General features: G+C 44.3%; 1 protein-coding gene across 9 annotated transcripts in view; it reads right to left on the bottom strand.

Annotated features, from left to right (window-relative positions):
* Tnik (TRAF2 and NCK interacting kinase) overlaps positions 1-20,183 on the bottom strand; it is a 398,405-nt gene that overhangs the window by 75,949 nt on the left and 302,273 nt on the right. For all 9 annotated transcript variants that reach the window (NM_001106422.1, XM_063281546.1, XM_017590730.3 and 6 more), the window contains 2 exon segments: positions 11,818-12,022; positions 16,835-16,901. In NM_001106422.1, coding sequence (NP_001099892.1) covers positions 11,818-12,022; positions 16,835-16,901 — 272 coding nt within the window.

Here is a 20,183-nt window from a genome sequence, read left to right as displayed (position 1 = left end):
GCCAAACAGCAATGAAAACAGTCACCCGCAATTGATCCTGACACAAACTATTTGCCAGGTTGGAGAAAAGTGTGAAAGTAAAATAAGGGCCACAAACTTGAGCAAGAGTGAATGGAGAGTGGAGACTAAAGGGGAATTTATTCTTGGAGTGCAGTTGAGTTATGTCTAATGATGACCATGGGGTTCTGTCAGTGTCTTCAACAGCCCTCAGTGGCTATGCCGCCCATGAGGAGTGGCCTAGTCATTCTCATTTATGGTTTCTTGGAGGCATTGTCAAAAGTTGAATTCCTAAAAATTACGAATTCAGATGGTTCTTAATAGAATCTTCATGGATTTTCCTGGTTGGGGAATGAACACATTCTTCCGGTTAATACAATCATCACCTTATTTTAGTGTCTGTTAGTGGGCCTTCTTGCATCAATGAAAGGAGTATACTTGCTAGTTTTTCTATTACAGTGACAACATACCTGATAAAAGCAATGTAAAGAAGGAAGGACTTATCTTGGCTTATCATGGTGGGGAAGGCATGGAGTTAGGAGTGCAGGGCAGCTGCCCAGTCACACTGAATCAGGAAGCAGGGATGAAAGGTGGTGCTCAGTTTGCCTTCTCCTTGCTTCCTGTTTCTCTGACTGCTGGCCAAGGGGAAGCTATCACCCTGCTCAGCTAATCTGCTCTGTAGACAGTCTCAGACACACCTGGAAGTATGTTTCCTAGGTAATTCTGAATACAGTCAAATGGACATGGAAGATTAGCCACCACAGGTGGGAGTCGGTCGGATCCTTTGCTTGCTCCTCCAGTTAGGACACTCCTTGGTGGGTGTTGTTTTCTAATAAACTGGTTAGTCAATTTTAATGATGAAATATTAAAGTTTTCAATCTGTGTTTTTGCTATGAAGTATTAAGACTATTAATCCTTATTTTTTTTTTGTTAGAGGTCAACCCTTAAACAGCAGACTTCTCACAGGTGTGGGTGTAAAGGGTCAAGGGTCACTCTTGGGCATGGCCATTACAAAACACACCTTTTCTGATGGACAGCCTGGATTTTTACTGCTTGTGTTTACCTCCTTTTTTGGGTGCTAGGAAGCTCAGAGCCATACTGATGACTATGTCAGCTGGCTATACTCACCGAATGTCAATTTATGTGGGTATTCTAAGAGCCAGCCCGACTCCTGCTTTCAACTCATCTTTCTCTTTTAGTTTATACTCCTTTTAAATTTATTTTCTTGTACATTATATTTTTAGTTGTTGTAGCATCCACTGTAAACCATATTAAATTCTTTTGTTTTAGAGTGAAGAAAAGTTACAGAGAAAGATAACAAATATTAATAACAAACAAGCCTTGGTTCTATGTCCATCTTTTATATATACATTTCCCATTATATGAACTCAGGAAACATCCACATTTGAGACTATTTCCTAATTGTAATGTTAATGTCATAGGGTAGGAAGTGTTGATGTCCCTTCTATGCTCCACCCAACAGTTAACCTGGCAACAGCCAGATAGGCCTGGCTTGCTATAAAAGGGGCTATATGGCCTCTCCTTCTCCTTCTTTCTGCCCCTTCTTTCTCTGACTCTCTTCTCCTTCTCTCCCTTTCCTCCTCCTCCCCCTCTCTCTACATGTTTCTGTCTGGCCTCTCCTCCTCTTCCTCTTCCTCCTCCTCCTCTTCCTCTTCCTCTTCTTCTTCCTCCTCCTCCTTCTCTCTCTTTCTCTCTCCCTCTGTGTCTTTGCCTGTCTCTACTTCCTTCTCAACTTCCCTCTCTTTGCCCTAAATAAACTCTATTCTATACTATACCCACTGGTTCCTCAGGTGGAAGGAAAGCCTCAGCATGGGCCTGCTGAGGCTCCCCTCCCATCTAACCATACCATGCTCTACGAAACATATACTTGATTCTTTTTATAGAACACAACAGAGAAAAAGGAATGCTAGGTCAGAACTATTAAGACTAGGTTCTGTAAAGCCTCTAATAAGAACATTACAGTGCCCTCTATAAATATTTGTTTAATGACTGAATCAGTGTTGTATGTTGAATCAGAGACTCTCCTCTAAACTTTTAGTACAGTGGCCCAATAGGTGACCTTCAAAGTTTCTTTATTCAGAGGATCTAAGCAAGGATGTATGTGCTTGCTGCCTTGCAAAGAAAAATAACAACAGCAGCAGCAGCAGCAGCAGCAGCAGCAGCAGCAGCAACAGCAACAGCAACAGCAACAGCAACAACAACAAATGACTCAGAATGAGAAATCAAGGGTTCTGGGTTGCCCCTGGAGAGTTCCAGGGTGACATCCTGGAGTGATGAAGGGGACCCTGCTGAGACTGTCACAGATTCAGTCTTCTAGAAGGCTGGGAAGCAGTTAATGAGAGAATATCCAACTTCTCGGGAAGAGTCTCAGACTTTCCCCTCAGCTCAGGGGCTCTCTGATTAAAGCTGAATGAGAGGACTACTGTGGCCATGCATCACGTGTGCTGCTGACTTTGAATGGGACTGTCCATGTCGAGCTTTCCAGAAGCTGTACTTGTGACTCAGGCATTCATCCATCTGGAGATTCCATGTCTGCTTAGCATTTGGCCCAATTTTGAATTTGGGAAAGACCACTGAAGACTAAGTTCTGCAGACTAAGGGCACCATGCCTTGTGCCTGAGAGTAGAATTCTAAGCTTTTGTCTTGTAAGAGGTGGGGCACAAGAATGATGAAGGGACCAGGCACCTCTGATTTTATAACATGGCATAATGTGTAATGTGTAATAAAGAGAATGAAAGAAATGCCAATGCCAAGTAATAGGATCAAAGTTCTGTGAGTTTGTGATACCATGTACCTCTGGTGGTATCATGTACAGTTCTGAGACTCAGACTCATGTAGTTTCCTTTTCCTCAAGCCGGATACACTCCTCACTCCCACTGCACAGACAAGGAAACCACTGCATGCAGGCCAGCATCTCACCTGAGTCCAGTCCTTGGTGACTGGAGAGCCAGTCCTTGGTGACTACGCTGTGCCTAGTTCTGACATGTGCATGTAGACCCCGTGAAAGATACCTTGTTTCATAGTTGTTCTCTTTTCTGTCTTGATCTCATCTTTCCCCCTTTCTTCATAGAAACAATAATAACCAGAGAGCCATGGGAAAGATAGATAGACTAGCAATACTCCATCCGTTTGCTTCTACATCTGTTCTAATTGGTGGCCAGAAGGAAGCCTCTTTTCCACTCAAGGGCACCTTTTGATCAGCAGGCAGCCCGTGGCTAAGCTCCCAAGGTACGAATGTACAAGCTGGTCTTTATGAACAAAAGGAGGAAGAAAGGTTCTAGGTCGATTTTGCCCTGAGCAAGCTTAACGAAACAATCTAATTCTTTCTCTGCTATGAACAATGGTCAATATGATTATTCACGAGTTCCTGCTTATCTCCCAAGCCTCAGTTTTCCTAGGAACAGCTACTGGGGCTTCCCAGGTACCTCCGCAAAGAGGAACAAGAATGGCCCAGCGGTCATCCCTAACACACAAGGCTCTACAGCTCAGTATTAACATCAAGTGTAGATTCCTGTCGTAACATTCCAAAGCCTTAGAATGCTTTGCTGGGGTTGGCTGTTATGGAAACAAGCGCATTATAAGTGAGTTTGTGGAGGCTACGTTCACAGAGAGCCATTCTAGCACTCTGAGCTGACACTGAAGGTGCTAACTTAGATCCCCTGTAGAAAGAGGAACTGTTGCAATATTTCCTGCACTGATGGTGAAGGTATTTCAGGTATTTGGCAGGATGTATTTGAATGTAGATATCACAGTTTTAAAATATGGGAATGTGCTGCCTAAAGCCCATGGGTTGGTAAGGAGACATGGCGGCAGGTATGTGAGCCCATCGGGGGGAAAAAAAACGATGCTGAAGGCATTCTTGCTTGCTTCTTGAGAAAAATTGTCACTGCACAGGGGATGGTCTACTCAGGTTGTTTGACACAGGAAACAAGAGTAGAAAGTCCCATGGGACTACTCTGGGGAAAGCAGAGTTCCCAAGGTAGCAGGTGGCCCTCCTAAATGAGGTGCTCCGTAGGGATGCTACCTTGTGTTGGCCAGACCAGCAACTACTTAGACAAACCAACAAAGCCAAGTGGCACACACACAAAAAGGGTGCATTCAATTAAAAGGTGCCCCAAAGTGGTGGACAGGAAGCCTCATTAGTGAAAATAGAATGAAGAAATTATCTCTATAATATATAACATGAATAATACCTGGTGACTTACTCTCTTACTGTTCCAGAATACAGCAAAGTATCTGTACAAAAATCTCCATTCATTACTTGGGTCAGGCATAGGACTAAGCCTTCTGTGCTTGTGTTTTCTTTTTTTTTTTTTTTTCTTTTTCTTTTTTCTTTTTTTCGGAGCTGGGGACCGAACCCAGTGCCTTTCGCTTGCTAGGCAAGCGCTCTACCACTGAGCTAAATCCCCAACCCCGTGCTTGTGTTTTCTACATAGTTCCCACTATAATCCTTCCAAGTAAATACAATTATGCCGACCATTCATGTAAAGAAACTGAGGCTCCTCCCAGAGACTGAACCACCAACCAAAGAGCAAGCAAGGGATGGATAGGCCTCCTGCACATATGTGGCAGGTCTTTATGTGGGTCCCCCAAAAACTGGAGCTGGGGTTGTCTCTGAATCTGTTTCCTGCCTGCCTGCCTGCCTGTGGATCCTGTTTCCCTAACTGTTCCCCTAATGGTTCACCGAAATTAAGTCAATTTCCCAAGACCACAAGATGGCCTCCTGGTCTACAAAACTGTTGTAGTTTACCCTTATACCTACTTGCCAGATTGTTCCCCAGTTCCACCACACTCTGAGTGGGTGTCGTAACAAGTGTTCATTCCAAAACATGAGAAGGTGCTTGCCTTCTGGTACGTTTATTTTCATAAATTCAGGGTTTTGCTGTGCACAGGAAGAAGCTCAAATGCTAGAAAATTCCTTTGACTTTAGTCAGTAAAAGCAACCGTTACTGCTTCCGGAACTTCATGTGTTGGTGATTTGCTCAAGGTTTCTGGTAATCACCCAGTTTAATCCTTCTAACAGCTGCCTAAGATGCTATTGTTACCCTCCAGCTGTACTTGTAGAAACCGAGGCAGAGGAAAGCTAAAGAATGCGACTAGGGTCACACAGTTAAAAAGGAAGCTGTGGTCTGGGCCTCGGTGGTATGAGGGCCTGAAGCTGATTGGTTTGCATTTTGCTTTTGAGATAGGGTCTTGAAATCTATCGTAAGCTGGCCTTGAACTCATAGTAACCATCCTGCTTCTGACTCCAAAGTGCCAAAGTTACACCTGTGGACCATCACATCTGGTGTTTTAGTTGGTGTTGCTGACCTAAAGACTACATCCTTCTCCATTAAATATTTTTCATTTATTTGTTTGTGTTTGAGTATGTGTCTGTCATTGTGCTAGGGTGCATGTGTGAAGCTCAAAGGAAAAACTGTGGGACTTGGTTCTCTCCTTTTACCATATGGGTCCTAGGAAGCAAACTCAGGTTATTAGGCTTGGAAGCAAGTTGTTTCCCACAGAGCCTGCAGGGTGGCCCAGCATCCCAGAGGCTCTTGAAGAGAGCAACACCCCTTCTCTGCTTTGTAGTGAGAGCTATGCTGCAGTACCTCAGAGAAACTATTTAGATTCTAAGAACACCTACTTTTCCCAGAGGCCCCTTTAGATATAAGTCTCTGCTGACCCTAGCAGAAGAGTCACCGCCAAGAGCAGACATGAACTCAAGCTGACAGTAAACAGGGTAGCACCAAAATATAAGCATTCCCCATATCTAATGACTAAGTGGGTCTCCTTACAATAGCCCACATTCCTGGATTTGACACACCCTTTAGAAGACCTGTCTACCTGATAACCATTGACATCTCATTCTCCATTTTCCTTGTTAGTCTTCAGGACAACTTTAATGGGAACAGCAAGCTTACCCACTCCCCTCCCTGTGGAGAACAGGAAGCAGGGTAAAGAAAAGCTGAAGACAACTGCTCTTAGGGTCAACTTGACCTATTGTTGTGACTTAGCAGTATTCTTATTAAAATAAATGTATGAACTACTCCCAGCAAGCAGAAAGAAACCACTGGTAGCATCCTAAAATTTTTACACAAAATAAGTCATCACCAAGGACCTGATCCAAAATAATTAGTCTGTTATCAGAGCAGGCCCAGAACCCCTCCAGGGCCCATTTAATGCTGATATAGGTAGGGCTTGTCTCAGCTGGGTAATAAAAATTCTTACCAGAAAAAAAAAGGAGATGATTCCTTCATACTTTTGTCACCAGAGATGAACTGACTCACCTTGGCTGAGTTCCAGCCAGTTCTTGGCACTTGCTTATAAATTGTACTGTCTCACCAGTCAAAACTGGTCTGCTTACCACCACGAACCAGCCACAGCCCATGTCCCTTGTATAACAGATCCATGACTACGTTCAGCTTATAGTCAAAGTCCTTCTGAGAATTACCAACTGATTAGATCCTAGTCATATCCACACAGGCACACGTAAATAGCAAAGGGCACAGAAAGTATCCTTAGAAGCTCCTGGTGGAAACTGACGCTTGAGATCACCAAATATCAGAGCTGTAGCCCCACCGTGCCTGTGAAGGGCAGTAGGCTTTTATTCAGAACTGGAATATAATTCCCAAGGTGCTCACAAAAGCCCATGTGATCAAAAGAAGCTAAATTCTCAAGAAGAATTATAGACTTCCAAGTTTCCATGTGCCTACATAGCCCAAATCCCTGCTCTGGCCACCAGATCACAAGTGTTTACCATAGGCCAGGAGGGCAGATTAGAATGGGGATGCAGAAAGGGAATCTCTAGGTGGCAATGATTGTTGTTATTCAATCTCAGTACTTACAGCCAGCCCTTTCCGTCACAATTCACTTTCCTCTCTTAAGCTCTAGCAGGTGACATTACACGTGACATGACATTGTCATCTATAGAGTTTATTCTTGAAAGCATTGCAACAGAGTCATAGAAATATCACACAAAAACTGCTAATGTTTAAGTACGATGGTTGGGCTACATTTATAGCTGCATGTGACCCCACGTGCCTGTGAGTTGCAGGTTGGACTAGGGCAAGAGAAAGATGCAAAAGATAAAGCCAGTGTCATTGCCCACATGCACGTGCCCCTGATTCTTCTGAAGAGCTGGGTTCACAATGACCATCACCCAGAGCAGAGGGTTCAGTTCTTATGCACACAGATACCTTCCATTTAGACCACAGACCTCAGCATGTCTCTCTCTGGGCATAGTGCCTCACTCGTACCCATGGGAGAAGCTCCTATAGATGCCACTGAAGAACACAGAAGAGGCCGCTCAGGAGATCCGACCTGGTGTGTAAGGAGAACCTAGTTCCAAGCTGAGCACCAGTTGAACACAGCTGCCATGGGCAAAATACCAGAGAGATATTGGCCATGATGGGGTACACAAAACAGTGACGCAAGGCATAGCCTCTGTAGTGAAGTCCCAGATTGAAACATGATCTCCTCTTGAGCTATGTAACCATTTGTGGGTTGGCTGTCAAATGTTCTCTCTAGCCTTAGCAGTTTTTGTGTGATATTTCTATGACTCTGTTGCTTTCAAGAATTCTAATATGTGGTTTCCCATTGATGCCCTGCTCTGAAGACTGTAAAACCTACAGAGATGAAGCTGTGATCAGAGGAAGTGGATCACTGGTGGCACATTTGGAGGGTTTATACCCTGGCTTCCCATCCCATCTGCTTTGTTCTGTTACACTGAGAGGTGAGGAAGAGGAGGGCAGCTGCACACTCTTACCACTGTGCAGTCATCTGCAGACCTCCCTATGGTGGACCATATCCTTTAAAACTATGAGTTCAAGACACCCCCTGCACCACTTCCACCTCAAGTGGCTTCTTGTCAGGCATGTGGTCACAGCAAAGTGACCAATATTCATCTGTAGGATTTCATTGCAAAGCTTTAGCCTGCAGATCATTGTGATTACTAAGGTCACAGAGTTCATGTAATGTCCTGACGCCAGTCTCTGTCATATGGCCAGTGCTTGACAATCACTAGAAATGATCACTTAGCTGCTTGATGATAAATGTAGGAAATTTAGAGAGCTCGTACCAGGGAAGAAACCAAATAATAAAAAAACTAAAAAACAGAACAAAAGCATACACCCTCTGGGAAGACTTCATACTGACAAAGCACCTGGGTCTAACAGTCAAGTGTTCATGTGAGAAACAAACAAAAACAGTCTGGAGAGATGGCTTAGTGAGTCAAGTGCTTGCTCTGTAAGCAAGAGGACCTGAGTTCTGTCCCTGGGACCCACATGAAAAACTGAGTGTTGGGGGTGATGTCCTCCCTACCTTTCATACTTCATCAACTGTGGCAGCTGGAAGAGCTGGCACTGGGGTCATGAGAGCAGGTGAGCTGGACCTGCCCCTCACTGGCCGCAGCACTCGGAAAATGGGCTGTGCACGTCACTTGGGCAGCAAAGTAGAGCTGGCCCTGGCAGAGGAGGTAGAGGTGAGTAGCCCCTTGGGTGAGAGTCTGGGAGAGCTGACCCAGCCCCTCCCGGGCAGGCTGCAGCATTTGGGAGGATGGAACCCCAGGCCTTGACTGGGTAGCACAGTGGAGCTGGCTCTGAGGAGACACCCTGAGGGCATGAGAGCAGGATAGCTGACCTGCCTCCTGCAGATGGTGGGAGCATTGCATAGCCTAGCTGGAACAGTGCTGGACAGCTTGCCCTGGTGGTGATAAGGGAGCGCCGAGTAGCTCAGCTACCACCCAGGCCCAGATCCAGAGCTCTGAGTAGACCCAGCCCCAAGTCTATATCATCTGTGAGTGATAGGACTTGTGAAAGAGCCAGTCTTGCTGAACCAAAGTTGGAGAATCTCCGTGACACAGGGTAACGCTAGGATAGCAGGGAGAAGACCCAGTGAGGATTCAGTACTAATGATGTCAAAGAAGCGAGAGATCTCAAACCAGACCAATGACTCATTGCCATGAACATCTGCAAGTGAAGATGTGTGGGCAGAGGGATACACTGTGACATACTATAGCTTCCACAGCGACATGTTTTTCTATGCTTTGGGGTCTTGTTGCTGTTGTGAGTGGTGTGTGTGTGTGTGTGTGTGTGTGTGTGTGTGTGTGTGTATGTGTGTGTGTGTGTGTGTACTTGTGTGTTTTATTTTGGAGCAGGGTGGTTACAAGAGCAAAGGACAGATTTGAGGGGACAGGGAGATGAGCAGGACTGGGTGATGTGTGACTCACAAAGAATCAATAAAAATTGTTTTAAAAATTGTGTGTCCTGGTGCATACTTGCAAAGCCAGCACTGGGTGGATGAAGACGGGCACATCCCTGGGGGCTTTCTGGCCCACTAGTAGGCTCCTAGTCTACTTAGCAATTTTCTGTCCAATGAAAGAACCCATCAACAGGGGTAAAAAGTAGACTGTATCTGAAGATTGTCACTTGAGGTTCTCTTCTGACTATACACACACACACACACACACACACACACACACACGCACAGGTATTTATGAGCATGTGCACCTCCATCAGGACATCCATATGAACATTAACATAGATACACAAACACAAATTTATAAAATGTACAAGGCCACATGTGCTCTCTACATCGTGTGACTCTTGTGAATGTTCAATGCATATGGGCTTGGCAGTGTGGGTTTTCTAGGGCTGCATGGTCAGAGCCTTTAACTGAGGCCTATGATAATGAGCCAGTAATGAAATGGAGCCCAAGCAGTAGGGGCTGTGATGCCCAAGGAAGTGGGGACCTGGCAAATTCCACACCAAGAAAGCCAGGGCAGATGGTATTTAGGAAAGGGTGTAATCTACCCAGAAGGAGGAGGTCCTAAGTCCAAAGAGCCATTGTGTTCCAGAAGCCTAACAGATTAAAGGAAACTGTGGCCCTTGGCTGGGGGCCAGGATAAGAGCCACAGGTGACCTGGGGTGAAGGCAGAGATAGCGAAGCACAGCTACCGGAACCTGACTAGGACTGTCCATTTGTGTCCCGGGGGTGGGAGGTGGGGTGGGGTGTAACTGGAGGTCATGTCTGCACCTTTCACTTTTATACTTCACATGTACACTTACCTACGCCCTGTTCATGGGCCTCCATCCACCACACTTAGAACAGAAGATAGCAGATAGACTTTACACTGCTCACGTGATGGGCACCCCTGTACACCCAGTGTTCTAAACCCACACACATGGTTTATGTTCTTATTGCTGCTCACAGCAGTCTCGAAGTCCACATCTGAGGATCAGAGTTCGAGGTTCTGGTTCACGATCACTGTTTCCGTGATCACTCACGTGCACACTGGGATCTGAGAAGCCAGCTTGCAACCTTGCTTAGAAGTCACCTCCCGATCTCACGCCACTGTCCTCTTGGCTTTCCACTTCTTTTCTTTTTAATTTTAAAAACTTGAGAAAGTTATGCTCAAATGAATAGCTTTCCCTGCAGTATTCTGTACACATATATTGTGTGTTTTGCTCATATTTCCTCCTCACTGTCCTTGTTAAATGTCATATGGTCAGTGCTTCACGATCACTCGACATGGTCACTCAGTCACTGGATAAAGAAAGAAATCTCAGATATCTCATGGCATGACGAAGGAAGGAAAACTGGGACTTAAGGACAGAATATGCACTTTGAGGGAGAAAATGATACACTGTTCCACATGTGAGCATAGAAGTCACTCAATAAGCAAACCATTGTAAATATAGAGGATTATTATTTGGAGGTTTGAAAATAATGTCCTTAATGGGGCTACTAGGATTTGCTGAAAAGTGACCTGAGGCCCTCACAGATTTAAATGAGAAGATCTACACCAAGGTGGGCTGTTAAAAGGGAAGGACTCTGGGGGAGGTCTAGCAAGAGGCATTGTTTGGGAGGTAAATAACTAGTGATCTAAATCTATAGCCTCCAATATCTCACTCTCTAGTGGGTCATCTAAAATGCAAAGTCAGGGACCTTATGATTGAGGAGCAGGCTGGAGACCCCCACAGTGTTACCACCCTGTTCCTGTACAGTTAGTTAGGCCATTTCATTTGCCTCCCAATTTCCCCAGTAGGAGGCTCTCCTTTATCTGGCTGAAGAAGGAGTGCTTGGAAATGTAGATGCAGTTACGGGAAGGAGACTTAAACAAAGGGTAAGAACCTTCCTTTTATGGGACAGGATATTCAAGAACCACCATCAACGGTTCAATGGTTTCCCATCCAGAGGAGAGTAGCAGCCACTGCAGGGTGCAGGTCTTGCCTGCAGCTCCAGGGTGTGTCCTGGGCAAGAAGGATGCAGGAAGAGCATGGCTACTGGTGTCAGAAGAGAATCAAGATGCAGGGCCTGGTGTTAATTACTTAGCGTTGGGTTACCTCCCCGTTCACTGTGGTTTGCTTGTTCACTGTAGTTCAGTTAATGCTTGTCTTCAATTGGTTAATCCTTGGCTCAGTAGTTTGCATGTTAATTTACTCATTCCACAGATACCCAAGCTATTGTTACATGCTATCTTAGGCACTACAGAAGACCAGAGGAGTAAAGAAGCCTGTGTCCTCACAGACAGGATCCTTCCCAACGGGGAGCTGGAACCATGTATAGAATGCTTGAAGTTGGTTGGAGCCATATGAATAGAGACATGTGGCAGAACATGCTAGAAGGGGAGGGATGTCATCTTAATAAGACGGCCTAGAAAAGCCTCACTAAGAGGTAGATGAGTGAAAGGACAGAAGCCTTGGTCCCATTCTGAGTGTGAGCAAAGGCTTTTTGTAAAAAGACTTTTTCACAGAGCACGGGTACCAAGCAGGCAGTGCCTCAAGCCTGAGGTGTCTGTGGTGGCTCCTTGGTACTCACCTCCTCCAGCCTCCGCCTCTGCTCCTTCTGCTCCTCGATGCGCTTCTGGCGCTCAGCCAGTAGCTGCCTCTTATGTTCTTCATTCTCCCTCTGCTGCTGCTCCAGCTGTTGGCGCCGCAGGGCCTCTGAGCGCTCCTTGTTGGCCAGCTGCAGTCTCAGGAAGTCCCGTCGCAGTGTTGACTCTCCTGGTAGGTTCAGAATGGAGCTGTGGACAGGAAAGAAGATAAGGCACCACCTATGACAGGGCCGTTGCTACTCCACAGTCCTAGGCGGATGAGAGAGAGCAGTGCTCTTCTTGCCTCTCAAGATGACCATTGCATACAGGTTGTCTCCATCCCTAATGGAATGTCACACCCTTCATAGGCCTGTTCACATGACTCTGTCCCCAGTGCACAGCAAAGATTTGCTTCTTAAGACTTAAATAAGTGTGCAAGCCCCAAGCCCTGGGCAAGTTTATCTCCACATATAAGAGTAACTAACTACCAGGGGCCGGGGAGATGGCTCAGTGGTTGAAGCACTTGCTAAATATGCATGAACCTGGGTTCAGGTCCATAGAAGACACTGTCCCCCAAGGTCGGGTCCAATAGCAAATGTGTCTGCAATATTGCACTCCTTTGTGAAGACCGAGGCAGAGACAGACGTCAGAGGTCTGCAACTTAGTATGCACAGCCCTCAACAATGAAAGAAAGTTTCTAACAAGGTGGAAGGAAAGGACCAACACCAGAAGTTGCCCTCTGACCTCTAGACATGTACAACCTATGCACATATACATACACACACATGCAGTGAACATACAACATAAACACACAGGCATGCACGCACAGCAGACTCTGTTCCTGAGAGCAGATGTTCTCACATACACCTCCTTGGGGCAGCTTACTCGGAGGCCCAATAGGCAGAGGTTATGACGCTCAGAGAAGATGCAATGGACCAGAAGGGACAAGGATAAAGACCAGGTTGACAAAAGTCAAGCTCTTAGGCCAAGTCTGTGTAGTTCATGGTGCCCAGGGTTTGTCTCCATTGTAGACATTGACCACTGTAGAAGGGCATGGGTCTAGGCACAAACCACACACTTGGGACTGCACCTTAGGTAACTGATTCCTAGGATATGTCTAACATAGTGTTTTTAAGTGTGTGTGTGTGTGTGTGTGTGTGTGTGTGTGTGTGTGTGTGTGTGTGTGTGTGTGCATGTGTGTGTTTGAAGGACATAAACTGTCTGGTACCACTGGTGGTCCCTGGCTGCCAACTCAAAGGTTACCAGTTGAAAATTATGATCTCTGGTTCTCCATGGTTGGCTGGCTATCTATCTATCTATCTATCTATCTATCTATCTATCTATCTATCTATCTATCTATCTATCTATCTATCTGGGAGATGAAGTTGGCTCTTATGTTTTATTGTTTTTTGCTTTTGATTTTTTTTTTAAACAGAGCCCCTTTAAATTTTTGTGACAGCTTCTGCCAAAATAAAGTCACTGAACACGTAACTCCTCATTTCTGCTATGGAGCAGGTACTGGTACTGTAGGGTGACAGTGCCAGATAGAGAGCAGGTAGAAAATGGAAATGGGGCTCGGAGCTGTGGGGGTCTTCCTGCTCTCATGGACCATTGGCTGATATAATCCATGAGGGCACTGAAAGCAGAAACAGGGAGCGAAGGGTTTGGAAGCCCTGTGAGTATGTACACTGAATGACCACACTGGGACCTGCTAGCAGGAGGCAGATCAACTTTACTTAGGGTGATTGAAAGCTTATAAATTTTTAGGGAACTGAGGATATGAACATCCAGGATGGACAAAGGTCATTGACTAGGAGCTTAGGATACCTGAAATGCCTCATTAGCATGGGGTAGCATCTCAGGAATCTCAGGTGCTGGCTAAACATGTTTTTATTGGGAGAAAGGAAATTGATCCTCTAATCTAAATGAGGATCTGTGACATTCCTCAGGTAGAGGCATGTGGGATGGGAGAGTAAAGGAAGCTTACAATGCTTCACAGTGAAGACGTCACACAGCAAGCAGTGAGTGAACCTCAAACACTGGTGATAGAATTAATGAGGCCCATGGACAGATTTGATGTGCGAGGGATGACTTACAGTTTCATTTGGGCTGCTGGGTGACAGCGGCGTCAGGAAATGGTATGAGGGCTGTAGGATGGGGGCAGGGTGTTAGCAGTTGACAAGAGTATCATTCTGCTTGTCAGAAGATGAGAGGCCACCATAGTCACAGGCCTTCGCTGAGGGCATTTCATGGGAGTTTAAGGGTCTATTGTGAACCCCATCTACAACTAGTTATCTGAGTGTAAAACTCTAAAACAACTTCTAAATGGTGATGCTGGTACAATCATGTCACATAAACACAAGGATACACCATTAGTCATAACCAGGAGACCTTGGTTGTACTAATGATTCAATTACTGACACTGTATATGACCATGCTGTCTCATGTCTAAAGTGAGGAAACCACGGTCTTTTCCTAACTTTCAGGATTCCATGAAGACTAATTAGACATGTTTTAAAAAACTAGTATTTGGTGAGTAATCTTCCCCATGACATAATGACATGTTCTAATTACAGAGGTGGCTCACCAAATGACTCCCGACACACAGAAAGCCCTGGAAAGACAGGGTTTCTCAGTTCTTCAAAGGACAGTCGGAGGGAAGAAGCTAACAGCCTGGAAGCAGGGAACAGGGTCCTTTCCTCCAGAGGAACAGTCACTTCACACAGCACTGATTGACAACCATTGTCTTTATGTAGCTAATGTGGGGGCAGCTAACATATTTTGATGCAAGAAAAGAATTCTCCTGCAGTCCTTAACCTTGAGAAATCTCCTGTCAGAGAAGAGAGAAAACCTAATGGCCCTGTGGGCTCAGTCTCAACCTCTTAGGGTGCTTAGTAAGAGAGGAGTTTGTCAGGTTTGAGTTGGCTTAACAGCAATTCTCAACCTTCCTAACGCTGGGACCCGTTCATACAGTTCCTCATGTTGTGGTGACCCCACACAAATAAAATTATTTTGTTACTACTTCCTACCTGTAATTTTGCTACTGTTATGAATCATAATGTAAATATCTGATATCTGATATGTAGGCCTGTTATATGATCCTTAAAGGAGTAGAGAGTCACAGGTTGAGATCCTCTGGCTTAAACAGAGAACAGAGGCTGGAGAAATGGCTTAGTCAGTAAAGTATTTGCCTTGCAAGTGTGAGGGTGTCAATGTGGTTTCCAGAATTCAAGTAAAAAGAGCTGGGTGTGGTAGCAAATGCTTGTTATCCTGTGCTGGAAGGTAGAGACAGAAGGATCCTCAGAGCTCACTGGCCAGTTAGCCTAGCCCAATCAGGCAGCGAGAAAGTTTGTTTCAAAACACAGCATCGCACTCCTCTAGACTCTAGTAGACTTGTTTCATATGGCTTTGTTTTGGCGTTTTTTGACTCATGGGTCTTGTGCGTGTGTACTGTGGTTTCTGATCTTGTACTTTTATGTTTTTTGTGCATGTGTGTTTTTCTTGTGCTCTTTTCTTTTGGTTCTGGTTTGTTTGTTGTTGCGAGAGGGGTGGGCATGGAGTTGGGGGGATGAGAAGGGTCTGGAAGGAGTTGGGGTAGAGGAAACTGATCAGAATATAATGTATAAATATTTGTTTTCAATAAAAATACATCTAAATAATTTCATATGATAAAAATAAGATAGCCCTTGATGGATGATAACTGAGGTTGTCTGGACCATAACTTCTATGCTGGCTAGATATTATCAACTTGACACAAGTTAGGGTCACCTGGGAAGAGAGAGCCTCAGCTGAAGAATTCTCACTAGTAGATTGACCAGTAGGTGTATCTATGTGTAGGGGGATTGACACCTATAATGGGCAGGTGGCCCTGGGTTGTGTAAGAAAGCAGACTGAGCAAGTCAGGAACCATCATTTCAAAATGGTCTCTGCTTCAGGTCCTGCCTCCAGGTTTCTGCTCTGACTTCCCTCTATGATAGACTACAAGCTACAAGAGAGAATAAACTCTTTCTTCCCCACATTGCTTTAGGTTAGTGTTTTATCACAGCAACAATACAGCAAACTAGGACAGTTTTCACATGTGCTACACACACACACACACACACACACACACACACACACAGAGGAAGAAAAGGTAAAGGAAGGAAGGACAGAAAGGAGGAAGGGAGGGAGGGAGAGGGAAATATGGTGTTTAGCTTATTTCTGCAGCATGGTCCCTCCACAGAACAAGACACTCTTGTGCCAGTGATACAAATGGTCTTCACATTGCAATATGAGGATTGATACCTTGGATGGCCAGAGGGCATGGACCCATAATACCCAGAGACTTTTCTCCATGTCCATTTTCTCCACAGTGGAATGAACAGAGCTGCTGTCCACAGAGAAATCCCAGCACCACAAGCACCACCCTCAGGTGGGAAGAAAGCTGGCCTCAAAAACCAAGTATGTCTCTAAATGTGGAGATGATGGTGATTAAGGAGCACTGGGTTCCAGAGAGACAACAGGATGGCATGAACGCCTCTATCACGGTTCATATCCAGAGGATAATTTGATTTCTAGAATTACCTCCTCTGGGATTGGTCCGTGTGAACTATCAAGGCACATGGCAGGGAAGGTGGCCATCTGAAAGGGCTTCTCAGAGGGAGTATATAACAAGATGAATGACCCCAAGCTGAAAATGTCACTTAGCTCTCTCTGAAGTGGCCATTTTAAATATTTTCAGGGCTGCATTAGCCAGATAATGGCCCCCTCACACACACTCTAGATCTATGCGTGAGAGGAAACAGGGTCATGCATACAGACCATACATCTTGGGGGACAAGATAAAGAATATGCTGGTTTCAACATTTTTAAAAGGAGTCTGACTAAGGAAAATTCTGCACATTAATGAATGTGTGTGTGGGCAATACATTAAACCCTGATACATTCCTAAAAACAGAGTGATAAATCAAAAGTACAGAGTGCATTCTGAGCAAGCCCAGTCCAGAACGTAGAAACTGGAAGGTCTAGCCCTCTTCCTCATACCTGGGTTCCCCAGAGTCGTTCTCTTCCTCTTCTTCCTCACTTCCACTGTATTCATACTCAGTCTCATCTGGAGAGAGACCACAGAATGTCAGTGTAAAACAGTGTTTCTCAACCTGTGGGTCATGACCCTTTCGTGGAGGTGAATAACCCTTTCACAGGGCTTACCTAAGACAATTATAAGACACAGATATTTACATTACGATTGATAACAGTAGCAAAATTACAGTTAATGAAGCAGCAATGAGATAATTTTATGATTAGGGGTCAGCACAATACAAGGAACTGTATTAAAGGGTTGCAGCATTAGGACCACTGGTGTAGAAGCCACATGAGGAACTGTTTTAATGCGTCAAAGCATCGGGAATGTTGAAGACCACTGGTGTAGATGATGGTGTTGTTGTCCAGGGAGGACCTGCCCCTTTAATAACTTCCATGAGCCACAGAACCAAACTGTGGTCAATGGACCACATGTGTGGCAGCAATCCCATGAAACAATGGAGCTGAAATTCTCACTGCCTCCTGACACTGATGCTGTGCTGACACCATGGAGCCATGCTTGACTCACCTGTCTCTGACAGTGCTGGTGTGAGTCAGCACATGATAGAACATTACATAGAAGCAAGCATAATATGGCCACTTTATAATAACAATGATCTCTGTATACTAGCCTATACCAAAAGCTTAGAACATGTAATATGCAGGGAGCGCTAAGTTTAATATATATACATATATATATATATGTAATGATTGACTTGTAAGGAATGAATGTAAACATTCATTTAATTCAGTAAAATAGTAAACAAGGTAACCTATATTAATATTGAATCTTTGCCTTAGTCATGATCAAAGTACAATGAACAAGACATATGTGTGAGTACATGATTGTCACTTTTCCATGGCTATAGAAAAAAGAAAATGAATGTTTGAGAGGCATCACACATGTATTAGTGTTAGATATTTCAGATTTATTATCTCACTTATGATAGCAATCCTCTAAAATAAGGGAGGTAGATTGCAGACGAGTAATGCCTTCACAGTAATAAAAAGTCAATCTGGGATGTGTATTTAGAATTCAATATCGGAAAGTTTCATCGGAAAACCAGTGTCTCCTCAATATGCCATCTCCTGAACAGAGGCACATAGAAGGCAATGGGAAGTGAGAGTAGGGGGCAGCTACCACCCCCCCACACTCCCTTGCTCAGAATGGGGAGGTAGCAGCAGTGGTGGGACACTGGGGAGGTGATGTGCTGGGTCTTGGAAGGTCAGTGGCCCTTGTGCTGGCAGCAGTTGGAAGAGACAGGAAATGACATTGCAAACAATATGCCCCCATGTGAGGCTCAAGAAACACAAGTTCTGAGAAGCTAGGTATCTAGGTGGTGGGGAAGCAGATGGTGAGACCGAGATGTCAAAGTACAGTGACTCTCAGATCCTTAAATGTGCTGTGCTGAGGACTTTTCTGTAGGCGATGAGAAGTCCTTAGAGAAGCTTTGAAGTAAAAAAAAAAAAAAGATGTCACAAGACTGTCCTTAATCCTTAGAGCTAAGAGTTATAGCAAATTTGCTATTTACCGTTGGGAGGCAGTATTCACACTGGAAAAACCACCAGATTGTCTAACTACCTATATTTCGATATTAGAGGGTAAAGGAAAGCCAAAGTGTGATGAGTTCAGGTGCATTTTGTAGACTCACAAGGGAGCCTCATTTTAGGTGAGCATGCACTTCTCAGGCTACCTATTTACAATGTTTTCAGCAAATGTAAAGAATCTGCCATAAAGTATCTCTAACTCATACCAAACTAGGCATTCTCAAAATGCCATGTCGAAGTTTAACCTGATAAGGGCCATTGCTGTGAATGAGAGAAACACAGAAAGATTCTAATTGCTTCGATTCCCTAAAGAAGAACTTTAATGTGTCAGTCTCCTTGATGTTAATATTTTACCAGAACCGAGCTTGACTGTGTTTGTACTACAGGATTAAGTTAGTAGATGTCAGTATATCTTAAGGAAAAATATCGGGTCAAAAATCCTAAGATATTAAAAAAGTAAAACTCTTCAATTCTATCAAAAGCTGTTCCTACAAAGATCTAATGAAAAGGGGGATGTTTGGGGGGGATGGTTGGAGGCTGGAGAGGTGGCTCCGTGGTTAACAGCACCTTCTAGAGAACCAGGATTGACTACCAAGCCTACATGGTGCCTCACAGTCATCTATAACTCTTGTTCCAGGGGATCCGATGCCTTATTGCAGCCTCTGTGATTACCATACACACAAGTGGTGTACATGCATACATGAAGGCAGAATACTTATATATACAAATAAAATAAATATTTTTCAAAAAGGAATAGTTAAGAGCACACGCTGCACTTGCAGAAGACCTGGATTTGGTTCCCAGCACCCACATGGGACTGCTCATAACCACTTGCAACTCCAGTTCCAGGGGATCTGATGCTCTCTCCTGGCCTCCAAGCACAGCACATGCAGAAGGTGTTCAGAAACTCACACAGGGATAGACACATTCATACACATAACAAAATAAATCAATAGATATTTTAAAAACACGAGAGATCAAATTAAGTTATCCAGCTTGAAAAAAAATGGAAAGAAAGGTTGCCTAATCAAATACTCTTCTTTGGAAACAGACAGAAATAAGATCAGAACTGTGAGTATGGTAGATTTAAGCCAAAACAGCAATCCTGCTTCCTTTCATTTAGACATAGCATTTGCATGCAGTTATTAACAAGAACCCTGCTCCTCCGTACTATGGGGAAAATATTAAAAGTAGCTTTAGTGTCATCATGGCGTGACAATTTCCATGTGACATTTCAGTATTTGTAGCTCCCGAATTTGCAAACAATGTAAACCACAAATTTTCCCAGTTTTTATTCATGGGTCACGAGCCCTCAGAAAGTCCCTCCGAATGGTTCCAAAAAGTGATGGGTCAATAAAGAATGGGCTAAGAGTGGGTATCAATGTTTAAATATGTACCAGATACAGCATTAAACATTACATGTATTATCTTTAGTATTTGCCATGATGCCAGGCAGGAAGCTATATTGTTGGGGTTCCTAGACCCAATTTAGGGATGAGAAAACTGAGGTAGGTTTCACATAATTTGTAAGGAGCACAGTTAGAATGTGAACCCTGAATCTGAACCTTAAAGCAATCAAAACATTTAACCCATTAGGTATATCTATAGTAAAATAAAATTTCCTTTTAAAGACGTGGGTATTTAATGGTTGTATATTTGACATACTGCTCTCAAATACTGTTTGAGATATTTCACTCCATGGCATGATCCAAGACAACAACAAAGAAGAGTTGAAAATCAGATTTCCCAGCTCTTTGGGACCTCA

This window comes from Rattus norvegicus, chromosome 2 (genome assembly GCF_036323735.1).
Source record: "Rattus norvegicus strain BN/NHsdMcwi chromosome 2, GRCr8, whole genome shotgun sequence".
NCBI classification, from domain to species: domain Eukaryota; kingdom Metazoa; phylum Chordata; class Mammalia; order Rodentia; family Muridae; genus Rattus; species Rattus norvegicus.
This window is presented reverse-complemented; position numbering and strand designations above follow the sequence as displayed.